Raw genomic sequence first — 14060 nt, forward strand, 5'->3', positions numbered from 1 at the left:
TCCCTAATACCTAAAACACCCATGGGAAGTGGGCCAGGCACTGGCCTATGCTCATTTCCGTCTCCCTGAGGCCCGGCAGGGTAGGGGAACACATCAAGCAGTCCATAAAGAATGCCAACACACGAATAAAATGATCTGTCATTACCTCTGAACAGTTTCCACCAGTCTCTTCCTCATTTTCTCAGCTTCGATTGCAAACAACCAAGGCTCCAAGGGTTTCGCAGACCTGGTGATGGCATCGAAGAATCTTCTGGTCTTACTGGCACTGTGGGATTTGCTCTGAATCTGGACATACAACCTCCATAGCACCTGGTTGCCCGGATACAGCTTCAGAGCCTCTGAGAGCACCAACCGCAGAGGAGCCAGAGGGTAAGTGCTGACTTTCATGTGGAACCTGAGCAGGCTCGTGTGCATCAGGGTGACGGCCTCGAGAACGCCGCTCGGACTCCGGGGGCCGGCGCTGTCCTCCGGGCCAGGGCCTTCGGGGGAGACAGAGCCCTTCAGTTTTGCAGATACCTGCTCGTATATCCGCAGAGCGGCATCGATCCCAATGGTCAAATACTGGAAGAGCATAAAGCATTTAACCAAGCTAATCAGGCGGTTAAGGGCATCAGTGGCAGCTGGATCGGAGACATGGCTGTCCCCCAAACAGTCCTGCAGGGCATGTTCGTAAGCTTTCCGAGCTTTCAGAATGTGAACGGCCAAGACCTGCCCGGTGTAGGCCCCACACGGACCGTTCTCGGTCAGTCTGGTTAATATGTGAACGGCTCGGGCTGTGGCGGCCCCTCTCACGTCCGGCAACAGCTCCACCTCCAGTTCCGCGTACAGCAGACTGAGCTCACAGAGCTCGCAGTCCTTCAGCTCCTTGCTCCCCGCCATGCTGAGTGCTGTATCGAAAACCTTCCTGGCGTCGTCTGTGTTGCCAAGCAACCACTCCAGATGGGCGTACTGCTTCCAGAGGCAAAAATTGTTGCGGTTTTCTGGCTCCTTAAGGAGATTCTTGGCTAGTTTTTTGCAGTTCTTTCCTTGTGACTTTAATCTCTTCTTGTTTTTAGTGTGCACACACCAAATGACCTAAGGTAAAAAGAAAAGGATGACTCCAAGTACCTTGTGATTTTAAAGCAATCCCTTTGTGCTGTCGACTTGAAAAAGCCACACAAGGTGTCTACGCTTCCTTCCTTCATCACCTATTTGGTAAACACTTAGGATCTCTGAGCCAGGAAACAAATCAGGATTTTACTAAGGCGACAGGTGCCCCGAAATGAACATATCCAGGTTCCCATCTCAAACTTCTATAAACAAAGCTTATATATATGTACTCCAAGTGCTCCTCTCCAGAGAGAGGTGGCCACCAAATTTTATCTGACAATACTATTTTAATAATACAGCCTGGGGTATGCAATCTGCAGTTAAAGCATCAGAACTTTGGGTGTGAAGACCCAATTCTAAGAGTGGCCAGCAGAGGGCAGAAGACTCAATCCTAGATGAATTTCTAGCAAACAGCTACAAAGGGCAGGGTAAGTAGCTTATTATCTATTTTAATAAGCCCCCCTAAATCCTCTAACCCTGCTTAAGCTTAAGCCTGGTTCTTAACGCTAACTGCTCACATAATCACAGACATCTGGTAATACAAGAATCAACACAATACAAAGCTCCGGTCACTAAGGTACTGGCCTCCCTCCTGCGTTCTTCCTCTCCACTGTAGCCCCTTGGAGGGGCAGCCACACACCAGACGCCTTTAGGGTCCCCAAAGGAGGTGCTGTGGCCCAGTAGCCTGAGGAACACCAAGGACCTGCGATTCCATTACACACACGGACACAAAGTGGAGGAGGCTGGAGATACCTTTGCAATCTCGTACTGTAGCCAGGAGAAGCAGAGCTGAGACCGCTCCTTAACGGAAAACAGCGGCATCACGAGGTGGAAGATGTTGCGGATGAAATCCTCGCCCTCTCGGTCGTGACCCCTGGTCCAGCGCCGGCAGCCCAGCCGGTCCATGCGGCCGACACAGCTGACACCGGAAAACGAAAGGCTGAGGGAAGTCAGTGGCTTCTTGTCATGAAGTCCGTCACTGAAGATGCTGTCCTCATCCATGGCCAGATAGAAGCAGGAGGCTGGAGGGCTGAAGCCGGAAGGCACGCCCAGGAACTGCAGAAAGGCCGCGATCAGCCCGAACTGAAGCTCTGCGCTGGAGAGTCGGATCAGGGACTGTCCGATATCGTCAAACAACACCTACAATAAGACAAGGTAAAGTGACCTGTTTGGGAGTTTATTTACTGCGACAAACAAAAAAGCCTTCACGATTTTTCCCGCAGTTCTTTTTATAGGAATATATCATGATTCAACATATTCGGATTACATTTTAAACAGACAGGAGCTAGGTTTTCTGCAAGATGCAAAAAAAAAAAAAAAAAAGCTGGAGGCCTCCCAGAGAGCTGCTGGCATCCTCAAACCTCCCGGGGCCTCTGCGGGGGGAGGACCGACTGTCAGCGGGCCCAGGCCTTTCAGAGTATTCTAATGGGTTCACAGAAAATCTAGACTCATATTCGCCTTGAAAGTATGCGTAAGTGTTTTTATAGTTACTTTGGTAAGTTGCAAATGTAAAAAATTTTTATTTTAAGATGGAAGGGCCTTTACTATTTTGTGCTTTCCTTGTACAAAACTGCTTCGGGAAATGAAAAATGTGCTCGAATAAACAGCAGCAAGGTGGGCGAGGGGCTACGGCAGCAACGAACCACGTTAAGAGCAACCAAGAGAGCCCAATGCTGACCACAAACGTTTGTGGCTGACTGCACGCAGGACTTGAAAATGTAAGGCCCTGCAGACGACCCTTTTCTCAAGGTCCTGCTTATCTGATTGGTCTTTGTGGCTCTCATCAAAGAGGGACTAACTGATCAAAACTATCAAATAATCTGAAATCTTCTCCATCAGGCTTTGAGTAGAGAAAAAGTTAAGAGACAAGAAACTGCTCACAGTAATAGTTTGCTCCAGAAATCAGCTGAAATTCTGAGCCTCGAGAACTAACTTCTGGAAGGGTGACGTGAACTCCGTAAGGCCCTCGAGCCCCACAGAAAGACTCCGCTCTTCCCTGAACCTCAGCTTCGGCCAGGTAAGGGCCCCCACGTACAGACCAGCCTCACGGCGGTGCCCTCGCCAAGCCTTCCAGTGAGCTGAGGCTTCCCCTCTTCCTGCCCAGAGATCACCTCCTTCTCTCTTCCCAACTCTCTGTGGCTCAATTCTGTCTGGCCACACCACTCCTCAAACCCTCCGGGTACTGACGCTTCACTCGGGCTGATCCCTCTGCCATCAAACAACTGTTCATTCGACATCCAGGAACATGAACTGAACACTTGCCGCGGGACACACACAGTCCAGGCACAGGTGATTCAACGGTGAAGAAAACAGACAAAACTCCCCACCATCAAGGCATATAACTTGTAGGGAGGGTCACATGCCAAAGCTAACAAGCGCCACCACTGAGACACCTCTCAGTCTATACCTGTCACATGCCCCATGCCAAGCAACACAGTTGGTATCTTGTGAAACTGGGTCAATTCCAGGTGCCAAAATAGAATCTCTTCCTTTATTTTAATGTAAGACTTCCAGAGCTCTGGCCACTAGACACAGAGTAGCATGTCCCAAGTCACGCAATAACAGTAAGTAAGACACCTACTGTGAGCTCAGTACCTGGCACACGACAGATTATGTATGCCAGTCTCTTCCCCAGCAGGACAAGCTATATGGTCACTGTCTCAGTATGGCCTCCACACCTAGTCCCCCGTGCCTCTGGAGTCAATCCTAGCCGCTACATTTCTGAGGGCGTCAGAGTGGGGTGGGAAAAATGGACACGGTTAAAGAATCTAGGACAGTAATTCCGCATTTTCAAACCCTGAGGCCTCAAGCTCCCACGTGAAAAGGTAACAGAACCACCTGGAAGACAGTCTCCAGAAGGGTGACCGTGAGAGCCCGCCCTCCTGTTCGGGGACAGCGACTACCTGGTCAACTGGCTCTCTGCTCCCACAGCGCCAGCAAGCCAACCAATTCTACCCTGGTTTTCGGTAAGAGGGAAGCTTCCGGACAGGGAGGACCAGCCGGCACCTCCTACGCCAGGCAGGTGCTCAGGGAGCCCAGCCACCTTCTTTGGGGGCAGGGACTTGCCTGTCTCTCTGGATCCTCACAGTCGTCCTCCGTCTGCTTCTTGGTCTTTTCAGGGCGCCACGGCCGCCAGTGCCTCCGGTCGCGGGAGCGCTCGGCAGCCAGCCAGATCTGCCACCGGGGCAGCGTCTTATCTCTTATTTCCTGGTCATCGTCTTCTGGCTCATCGTCTTCATCATCTAGACAAGAACAAAACGTCCAGCTCGCTTACCCAGCAAACAGAACCATCGAGACCCGGTCGACCTGTGTGCCAGGGACTGCGGTGAGCACCTGGAACGCCAGATGAGTGAGACCTGGGGCCAGCCTGGGACGTGCCAGGCAGGCAGGGACTCTCCTGCAGTCACATTCACGTCCCCAGGAGGAACCGCAGATTAGCAGGTGAAATCAAGTGATTGACGCCGTCACACCATCTAGAACGGGAATGACGCGTATTCCAGAACAGCGCTGGGCAACAGACCTTCGTGGTGATGAAATGTTCTGTATCTGTGCTAACGTGGCAGCCACCGGCAACTCACTGTGACTTACTGGTAGAGGACCTGAATATTTATTTCATTTTAATTAATTGTAATTACAATAGCCACATGTGGCCATTGGCTCCCGTACTGAACCACACATTTCTAGAATGCTAAATGACATGTGACAGCATTCGTTTAGCTTTTCTTAAGCCATCAGAATTTTCAAGTCAATGGCTTTATGATTATGACCTATAGTCTTTTTTTATTTTTTTAAAAAAAAAAAAGGCGACTCAAGGTATCTTATACTTGATTTCACTTTGTTCCCTAATTCTGAATGTGCAGACTAGAAAAGGAGAGAGTCTGGGTCTTCTGTAAAGTTCAATATTTTAAAATGAACAAACGCACAGAGTATATAAAATAATACGGCCACCCGGAAAACAGTTTGGCAGTCTCCTATAAAACTAACATGCACCTACCGTAAGACCCAGCAATCACACTTTTGGTGCCGATCCCAGAAAAATGAAAACCCTTGTTCACATAAACACTAACGCCCATAACAGCTAGGTTCATAAGAGCCCCGAACTGGAAACAACCCAGATGCGCTTAGTAGGAGAACAGCTGTGACGCGTCTTTGCCAGGGGATGCTGCTAAGCCATAAATGTGAACAAACTACTGACACGTGCGACAATTTGGATGAATCTTAGGGGGATTATGCTACGTGAAAAAAGAGCCCATCTTAAAAGTCACACAGAAAACAAGTGCTGGTAAGGATGTGGAGCCCTAGTGCATTCGTGGCGGGCACGTAAGATGGTGCCGCCGCTGCACAAAACGCCACAGCGGCTGTTCCTCAGAGGATAAAATACATTAAATACGTTAAATACATTAAATTCAGCAGAAGATTGCCCATGATGGAAAGCTTGCAGGGTACACATGTACCAACACACATTCCTAACTTGAGATTTAAAAAATCACGGTTTTGACACTTGCATTATCATAATGAGAAAACAAACTTTACTTCTGATTATGAGTGACTACCAGACATATGGACACTTACTTATCAGAGAAGGAATGGTCTCTGGACACTGCTATGAGAACTCGTCCTCACAGAAATGCAGAACATGGTAAAACTTTAGAACATACAAGACCACGCATTGTAAGAGTCTTGCTCGCTCATTAACAAAACAAACAAACAAACAAAAAAACAACCTAGAAACAGAGCCATACTGAGTGGGTCACTCAGAGAAGAGTTAGTACCAGAAAGACTGGCGTTTGGGGCTCTTCGTGTGGCCTTGCAGACTCGGTGGCTAAACGGCAATCCCCACCTCCGCTCTGCCTTGCGGGTGGTTCTTCTTCATGTGTGAAACCGCTGGGCAGACTGAAGGACAAGTCTCTATGGGAAAAACACTCAAAGGGACTTCAAAACAGCTGAGGCTTCGATGGCCCAACCGAGGCACAACTGTCACCTGATGGCACTGCCTGGAGCGAGCCTGCCCAAAACACCCGAAGGACCCGTCCCTGCCTCAGTGGTGACAGACACGAAACCTGGCCTGGAGCTCTGTGCAGTCATGCTGATCATAGCCAATCAAGGTTCCCATCCCTCAGATGAAGAAACCCAGGCCCAGGAGGGTGATGACCTGCGCCAAGGGGCTGGCCGAGCCTGGGCGAGGGGCCGTCTCCTGGGTGCCCGCCCTCTGCTTTTCCCTGCCTTTTCCAACGAGGCTGAAGGAATCCCCGGGTCACTAAGAGCTGCGCTGTGCAATGCCATGGCTACCAAGTACTGGAAGGTGGCTGGTCTGAACCAAGACATGCTATACATGGAAAATACATACCTGGTTTTTTAATACCAATTACATGTTGGAATGTGAGTAGTTTGATATGTTTTTAACATGGCTACTAGAAAATGTGAAGTTACGTATGTGCCTTGAATCGTATTTCTATTGGACAGTCCTGTTTTAGAGTGTAAATCGGGAAAGTGCATTGGGGCCATTTAGAAAGACAGTTACATAAACGCTAGCTAATGATTATTTTACAGTATTCCTTAAAAGGCAAGTACTTTTCAAAGGATCTGGACACTTCCAAGAAAACAAAAAGACTGTCTTACACATTAAAATGGGGTAGGAGTGGAGGGATCAGCAACAAAATTACTTCAGGTGTCGCCTATAAAAAGAAAAATGAAAAATACTTCCTCTGGTGAAACAAACAAACAAATAAAAAAACCCCTCAAACGCTGAAAGCCTTATGTACTGAAGGAACGGGGTAGACTCTCTGAAGGCTCCAAGGCAGAGAATCAGTCGGTTCTCCCAGGACGTCGACTTCACGTGTTTTTGACAGTTTGATGTTTGTACAATGTTCTTAAGCTACTAATAAATGGCTTGCACATATAAACCAACAATTACGAAGGTGCGAAAGCACGCTCTGAAAGGAAAACCGCGTGCGCGTGCCGAGCGGGGCCTTACCTGGACTGATGACCACCCAGCCGCCCCGCTCCTGCTGGTGCATCCACGCTCTCCAGCCTCGGGCGCCCTTCTCCCCGGCCCGCGGCTCTCCACTGTCCCAAAAGGGCTCAAAGAATTCTACCTGTTGAGGTTTAAAATATGGAAGTGAGCCTCACCTGTACAAAACTACTGAGTCGCTGGTCCAAATAAGTGCCAAATGGCCTGAGAGGGGCTTGGGATTCTTGAAATCCTGCCTGTTGTCAGTGGCTAAAGTAAATACGTGATACACACCCCAAAACAGAAAATATAATTGTGCGGTGTGGGAGCGGACTCCACGATAGCCCTCCGTGACTTTCCCCGGGCCCTGTGTTCACACTCTGCGGGGTGGGCTGGGCCAGTCGCTTCTGGCAAACAGGGTATCGCAAAAAGTGATGGGAGGACACTCCTAAGATTGGCTTAAACGAGACTGGCCAGGGTCATCAGAAGGGTAGGAATGGAGTGGTTTCCCAGTTCTGGCCCTGGCAGGCAGGCCAGTCTAACAGGGACAGTGGCATCGCAGGGGAGTGCGTCACACACCAGGAAGTGGACGGTGTCGTGGAGCCACGGGAGGTCGGGGGGCAGTGGGGTGGGGGGTGAACGTCCTGACATGGGCCCTGGACTCCGAGTGCACACCGGCCACCCAGGAAGGGGACTGGGAAGACGACACCCCTCTTTACAGGTTCTGCTCTTAGAAGAGGGATGGAAGAAAGTGCACTCAAGAAAAAGAGGTTTTTTTAGTGTGATAAATGGTTATAACCAATTTAAACCACAGAAACACAGAACAGTAATACCAGACTCGGCCTGTTTTATGTTATACTACTGTTTATGGTAACAAGTCTCTGAGTCATAAAGATATGGAATGTCATTAAATAAAAAGTTTTATTTCAAAGTTGTCATATAAATACTTTGCAATTACATGTGCTGTGAGTATTTAAAACCCCAAGAGCGTGGATCGGGGGTAGCTCTCGATGCTTCAGCGTCCTGGGCAGTGCCCTCACCCCCATCCCCACCCCCAGCCCATGACACATCTCGTCATGTGTCAGCAAAGCAGTGGACATGAGGGCGAATCTGATCCTTGCCCCCAACCACACACCCCACACTCCCCAGGCTCGGCTAAGAATCACTTCCGTAGCACAGCATATCCTTAAGATAGCAACGCATGTCTTAAAATAACTTTGCTATCTGGCGTATCGTACTAACAAGCAGTTATACCAACATTAAGCAATATTCTTTAACCCAATTTTGTCTAGAAAAAAAAGATAAAAATGAAAAAGATAAGTCTTTATAGGCAATTCATGAAAATTCTACAAGATGGAGACCTTAGCCTCTCTAGAAAGACCTTTGAAAGGTCACCATAAATTCAGCTATCCTACCCATCTTTCACCGGATCCTCTTCACAGAAGAACAGTTTTCTTCAGTGGAAAAAGGGGGAAAAAGGCTTTCTTTTATGGACAGCTCTATAATAAGTTTTTTTATTGCTTCGCATTACAAACACTGGCACTGTTCACTTGTCCTCTAAATGATTACCCCCTGCCCAGTCAGGATCTGCACTGACAAAGTGCCAATGTGTAATTTCACTCCGGACTCCAGCAAAGACTTCGGGTAGCAGAAAGATTAACTGGGGAGGTGACGCAAGACCGAGATCTGAACGCGCAGCGGCAGGGGAGAGTGGCGCACGGCTCGAAGACGTGACAGCGTGTCCCTGACTGGCGGGGATGACTCGCATGTAAATAAGGGCTATAAGTAGGAAAAAGAAGGGGCGTAAGTAGTCCTCATATTGGGGGGCGGGGGGAGGGCAGGAGAATCTTCTTTCATTTCTCCATGTTTCACTACTTTTGTTTTGAAATTTTCCTTAGCTCATCAGAAGATTCCCAAGAAACGATCCTCAGCAGAACTGAGACAGAGGAGGGTGAGCTATTCTAAAAGCACTAGGACCACCGCCCACAAGCCCCACCTCCCCGAGAGGGGCGGAGCGTCCGCAAGCCCCACCCCCAGGCGGAGGGAGGAGCCGGGGCGGGGACGGAGCTCGCACCTGTCCCCGGGTAGGCAGCTCCTTCACGCTGTCCGGCTTGAAGAAGGTGAAGTCGACCATGGCCTGGAACAAGGCGACGGCCTTCTCGGAGTGACCGGCCTGGCGCAGGAAGTGACACTGCTGAAGAAAGAGCGCTGCGAGCACGGACAGCAAAGGGCGAGAACCCTGGTTAGCGGCGTTAAGGGGAAGGGCCGGAGCCTCTAAAAACACGCAGCCAGACAGCTAGACTCGACCCCGAGGGCGCCTCCCTGAAACCCGTCCCTGCCGCGTTTCCAGAGCCGTCCTGATTTAAAAGGACGCGTAGCAACTGTAATCAAAGCACATTTACTCTAATTTTTATGTGAAACCATCACAGAACACAAATATTAACAATAAGAACGATATACATCACATCGACACAGGGCAAGTGGTTGTTCTGGATATCAGTTATCACTCAAAGCTCATTCATTATTTCAAGAAAAATTCCAGAAAAAGGGTGGTGTAGTTTTTGGTTTTTTTTGTTTTTTTTTTTTATCAGAAGGCAAAGATTTCTGTGCTTAATTAATCACTAGATGGCATTATTCACCAGCAATTTTCATCATATGCTCAGAGTTGGCTGTAAACAAATCAAGATTCCGTGTTTGAAATTTCCAGCTCGTCTTAACCGTGGTACATTCCATCCACTGAATAACATCAGGTTTTTTGAGCTCATCACAAATGATATCGAGCACAAGGCTCCTATGTCACAGTGGTGAATGAATGCTTATTTCTAGAGCAGTATGTTTCCATGTTTAGAAGTTAACAGTAATAGCAGCGCTCTGACCAAATACACACGTGCTGTGTACCCGACACAGAGCTGACCTCACCATGCCTTAGCTCAGTTAATGGGCACAACAAACCCTGGGGAGCGGCTGTTGTGCCATTGCTGCTGAGGGAGAAACTGGAGCTCACACGGGTCAAGGAACCTATGCAAGGTCACAGCAGAACCAACGAAGGGCAAACCCAGGACTCAAGTCCACACAGACACTCTCCAGCTCCTGCATGACGCCCTGCCCCCGGTAACTCATCGCTGGACAGAAGCTTTAGTCTCAGCTCCTTTGGGACACACCAAAAATGCGGGCAGTGTAACAATATCAGTACCACATATACCTAGGCGATGATTGCCAGTCAGTCAGGCACCTCACAAACATGGCCGCCTGAGACCTCAGAACTGGGTGTGCTGAGCAGCACAGGCGTCTCCGTGGATGACGGTCAACAGCCAAAGCAGCTGAGAGACCTGACTCTGCTTCCCTGGTTAATAGAAAAGCTGGAACTTCTAGCTCGGTGACACTTTCCTAACTCAGATTCCCCCCCCCCCACCCCCTGCACCACCACTAAGAAGCTGGGGGCGGGGGGGATCTGTCATGCTCAAAAGCGTCAAAATAGTTTTTCTTGATTAATCGATTTTATCAATTTATCCATTTTATCAATTTAGACTTTTCTAAAATAAACCAAAATACATCTTCACTCTCAACTAAAGCCAAAAGTACAATTCCTCCCACGTAAACGGACTTGGTGAGTATCTCCTTACCAAACATGGCCTCTTCGGTGCCAGGCAGCTCAGGGTGAGATAAGATGCTGCCGTCCTTCACAGCAGACAAAGTACTCAGGCATTTTCCATAGAGACTGTGAATTTTTGATACTGAAAAGGTGCTAAACTGGCTCTGGCAAAATAAAAGGTATTTCTGCCAAAGGGCTGTGTTGTTGGGATGCAGAAAGATCAGCTTCTGCCACTCTTTGAGCAGCGTGGAGGGCTCCCAGAACTCCGCACAGAGCTTCAGCTTGGCGAGCTTCAGATCCACGCTGCTCTGGTTGCTCTCGATGGCCCGCTCCAGGATGGCCAGCTTCTTCTCCAGAACGAGCTTCAGGGACCTCTTCCGCTTCTCCTGCTCTCCTTCCTCGATAGCATACAGGCCAGGACTTTTCATGACCTCGTCCTCAACAACAGAAACACCAATTTACAAATGCAAAGGGAACTGAGGGACCCTCTGGGCTCCAACACTGCTCACAGAGTTACTTGCCAGCCTTCCAAAGGGTCTCTCGCCCTTCAAAATGAATTGCTATTCAGGCTTTCGTGGTACCCACTCGTTCATCAGAATTCCTTTTCACGGAAACTCAGTTCTCAGGGTGCCTGTGTCACCCAGTATGTCTGATCTTGATCTTGTGTTTCTGTCACCTGATCTGTCATTTTCAACTAAGATTTATGCATCAATGAGCATGCAATACCTTGAAAACCTTTCTGAAGAGTCAACTTTACCATTAAAACAGCTGAAAGTAGGACAAAATATAATTGTATTTAAGTGGTTCCAAAAAAAACTAAGTGGAACTGAGACAAATCCGCGCTGCAGAAAGGGGGCACATGGCTCTAACCCCGCGACCCCTCCTCTTTCAGTTCTGTGCAGTCTGCGTGCTGTCTGTCCCTCACAAATGCCTCGCTAGGCCCGCTGAACATCTACTGCTCTTTCGAGATTCTGTTCAAATTTCACCTTCTCTTCAAAACCCTTTCTTAGTCTATGGCAAGTCGCTCCCTCATTCCATCCCCAAATGACACGTTAAAGCATTTATTACCCCAGACTGCATTTATTCTTCACACATCGGCCTTCCTCATTACACTTTGGACAAGCTCAGGGAAGGGTCGTCCTCTAATAATCTTTACGTGCTCAGTGCCAGGGCTCCTCACAGGAGCTCAAAAAGTGCTGCCGAGTGAACAGGTCTGCCCGCAGTGAGGACTGCCGTGCTAAGTAAGGTAAGAGAACTGGGACGGCCACACTTACCTGAAAAGCGACAAAAGCCATCCACAGCTGAATGTCCCGAGGATTCTCCCGAACCCTCCTGTTAAACTCCTCCACCTTGGCCTTGAGAAGCGCATTCTCTCGGTCCGGCTGTGAGTCCGGCTGCTTCGATTCCTGCTCCGCAGGACCCTGTCCCTGCAGCCACTGCGTGGTGGACTGATCATAAATCCCCAGAGGGTTCAACCAGGTCGTAACGGGAGGCGCCACGTCGTCGGAGCCCTTGACCGGGATAAACGACAGTGGCTCAGACGCGAGAGCTCCGGGGCTACTGCTGACGGCAACTCCGTCCACACTCATCAACCCCACATTCTTCTTCGTAAAATAGCGCTCCACGTGCCTGCGAGGGGGCTTCCTTTCTGCAGAAGGCCCCTCCCAGGATACGCGCTGCTTCTTAGGGTTAATGCCAAGGCAGGAGTCTCCTTTCCTCTTGTACCTTACGTTTGAAAGAGAGAAAAGGTCACTGAGGGACTATGTGCACTAGCCACGAATGAGACGTAAACTCTTCTTATGCAAGGTAACTGCATATATTCAAATTCACCTTACTTTCAAATCGTCTCTACTTAGAGAAATATGAGAACGAGCAATTAACTTTTTCTGCCCATTTGGCTTATTCCTTTAAAACTTCAACCCTTCATTTACGTCTCATGAATTTAAGATCCTGCCTGTCTTCCAGATCTTAGTAATTTACGTTTTCCTGGCACTCTGCAGGTAAAGTACTGTCACATACATTATGTCGTCTGATCGTCACAATCATATGTGACAGGCAAGGCAAAAATCATCATCCCCTCTTTTGCACTATTCCTAAATAAGGACACGGAGACCTTAGAGACACTAAGTCATCTGTCTCCCAGAGGAGTCCGTTTTCCTCAATATCGTCCTGTGTCCCTACTTAAAAAGATAACATATAGGTCTAAGATGCTTTTTTTAATCCTGAAACAAAGTATGTCAAATAAAATTACAGCTGGCTATTTTCTACTCTAGAGGAAAAGAGGCTGGGTTTTAAAATGCTTTTATGGAACATGTAGGCGTCCCCAGAGTTACAAACACATGACTACTGCATAGCTGAACAAAAGCGAAGGAAAACTGTGCACTTTTCTGTATGTATGTTATATAAACAGCCCAATTAAAAAACGGGCAAGAGATCTGAACAGAATTCACAAAAGATGACATGAATGGCCAATAAGCACATGAAAAAGTATTCAACATCATTAGTCATCAAGGAAATGCAAATTAAAACCACAAAGAGATACACCACATACCCACCAAAAAGCTAAAATTAAAAAGATTGACAATACTAAATATTGGTGAGTAATACGGGAGTAACCAGGATTCTCATAGGCTGTTGATGGGAATAAACTGGTACAATCGCTTTGGGAAAAGGTCTGGCTGTGTCTTAAAAAAAAACTAAACACAGACCTACCCTATGACCCAGCAATTCTACTCATAGGTATTTACCCAAGAAAAAGGAAACCACACGTTTACACAGACTTGTGCACAAAGGTCCTCAGCAGCTTTATTCAGAACAGCCAAATACTGGTAAGAGTCCAGGCGTCCATCGATGGAAGAATGAATGAACAAACAGATGGTGATATGGCCGCACCATCGATACCGCTGGCAGTAAAAAGGAACAAACTACTGATAAAAGCCACAACATGGATGAAGCTCAGAAACATTTCTTCAAGTGAAAGAAGCCAGACACAAAAGAGTAAACACTATATGATTCCATGTATATGAAATTCTATAACAGACAAAACTAATAGATGATGGGAAAAAAATTAGAACAATAATCACCTCTGGGGAGGTGGGGTGCAGACTCACTGGAAAGGGGCATGGGGAAACTTTCTGGGGTCGCGGTCATGTTCTACATCCTCATGGAGGTCTGGGTTATCCAGGTGTATGTCTTTATCAAAATCGGCAAATGAAGATGTGTGTATTATACTGTATGTAAATTTTAAATTGAAAGAAAAAACTAATCAAATCTCGGACTCTTGTTAATGACATCCATGCTCAAGTATTTAGGGGGCAGTACATTGGCAATTTACTTTGAAATGCATCAAAAAAATAAGACGGACAGATGGATGGATGGACAGATATACAAAAAGGCAAGCACAGCAAAATGTTAATGGCAGAATGTAGG

The 14060-nt window shown here is 47.9% G+C and overlaps 1 protein-coding gene and 1 long non-coding RNA gene across 2 annotated transcripts in view; one reads left to right on the top strand and one right to left on the bottom strand.

The window, feature by feature from the left end:
• NRDE2 (NRDE-2, necessary for RNA interference, domain containing) overlaps window positions 1-14060 on the bottom strand; it is a 38708-nt gene that overhangs the window by 5919 nt on the left and 18729 nt on the right. The window contains exons 5-11 of the mRNA XM_016154316.2: window positions 11906-12356; window positions 10663-11068; window positions 9114-9247; window positions 7064-7184; window positions 4156-4331; window positions 1843-2229; window positions 146-1074 (exon numbers count right to left, since the gene is read on the bottom strand). Of these exons, the coding sequence (XP_016009802.2) occupies window positions 146-1074; window positions 1843-2229; window positions 4156-4331; window positions 7064-7184; window positions 9114-9247; window positions 10663-11068; window positions 11906-12356 (2604 nt within the window). The remainder of the gene's footprint in view (window positions 1-145; window positions 1075-1842; window positions 2230-4155; window positions 4332-7063; window positions 7185-9113; window positions 9248-10662; window positions 11069-11905; window positions 12357-14060) is intronic.
• Window positions 2225-4872, top strand: LOC118615019. Its single transcript, XR_004956263.1, has 2 exons — window positions 2225-2807; window positions 2929-4872. It is a non-coding gene; the product is annotated as an uncharacterized LOC118615019 (long non-coding RNA).

Source organism: Rousettus aegyptiacus, unplaced genomic scaffold (genome assembly GCF_014176215.1).
Source record: "Rousettus aegyptiacus isolate mRouAeg1 unplaced genomic scaffold, mRouAeg1.p scaffold_m13_p_3, whole genome shotgun sequence".
Lineage (NCBI taxonomy): Eukaryota > Metazoa > Chordata > Mammalia > Chiroptera > Pteropodidae > Rousettus > Rousettus aegyptiacus.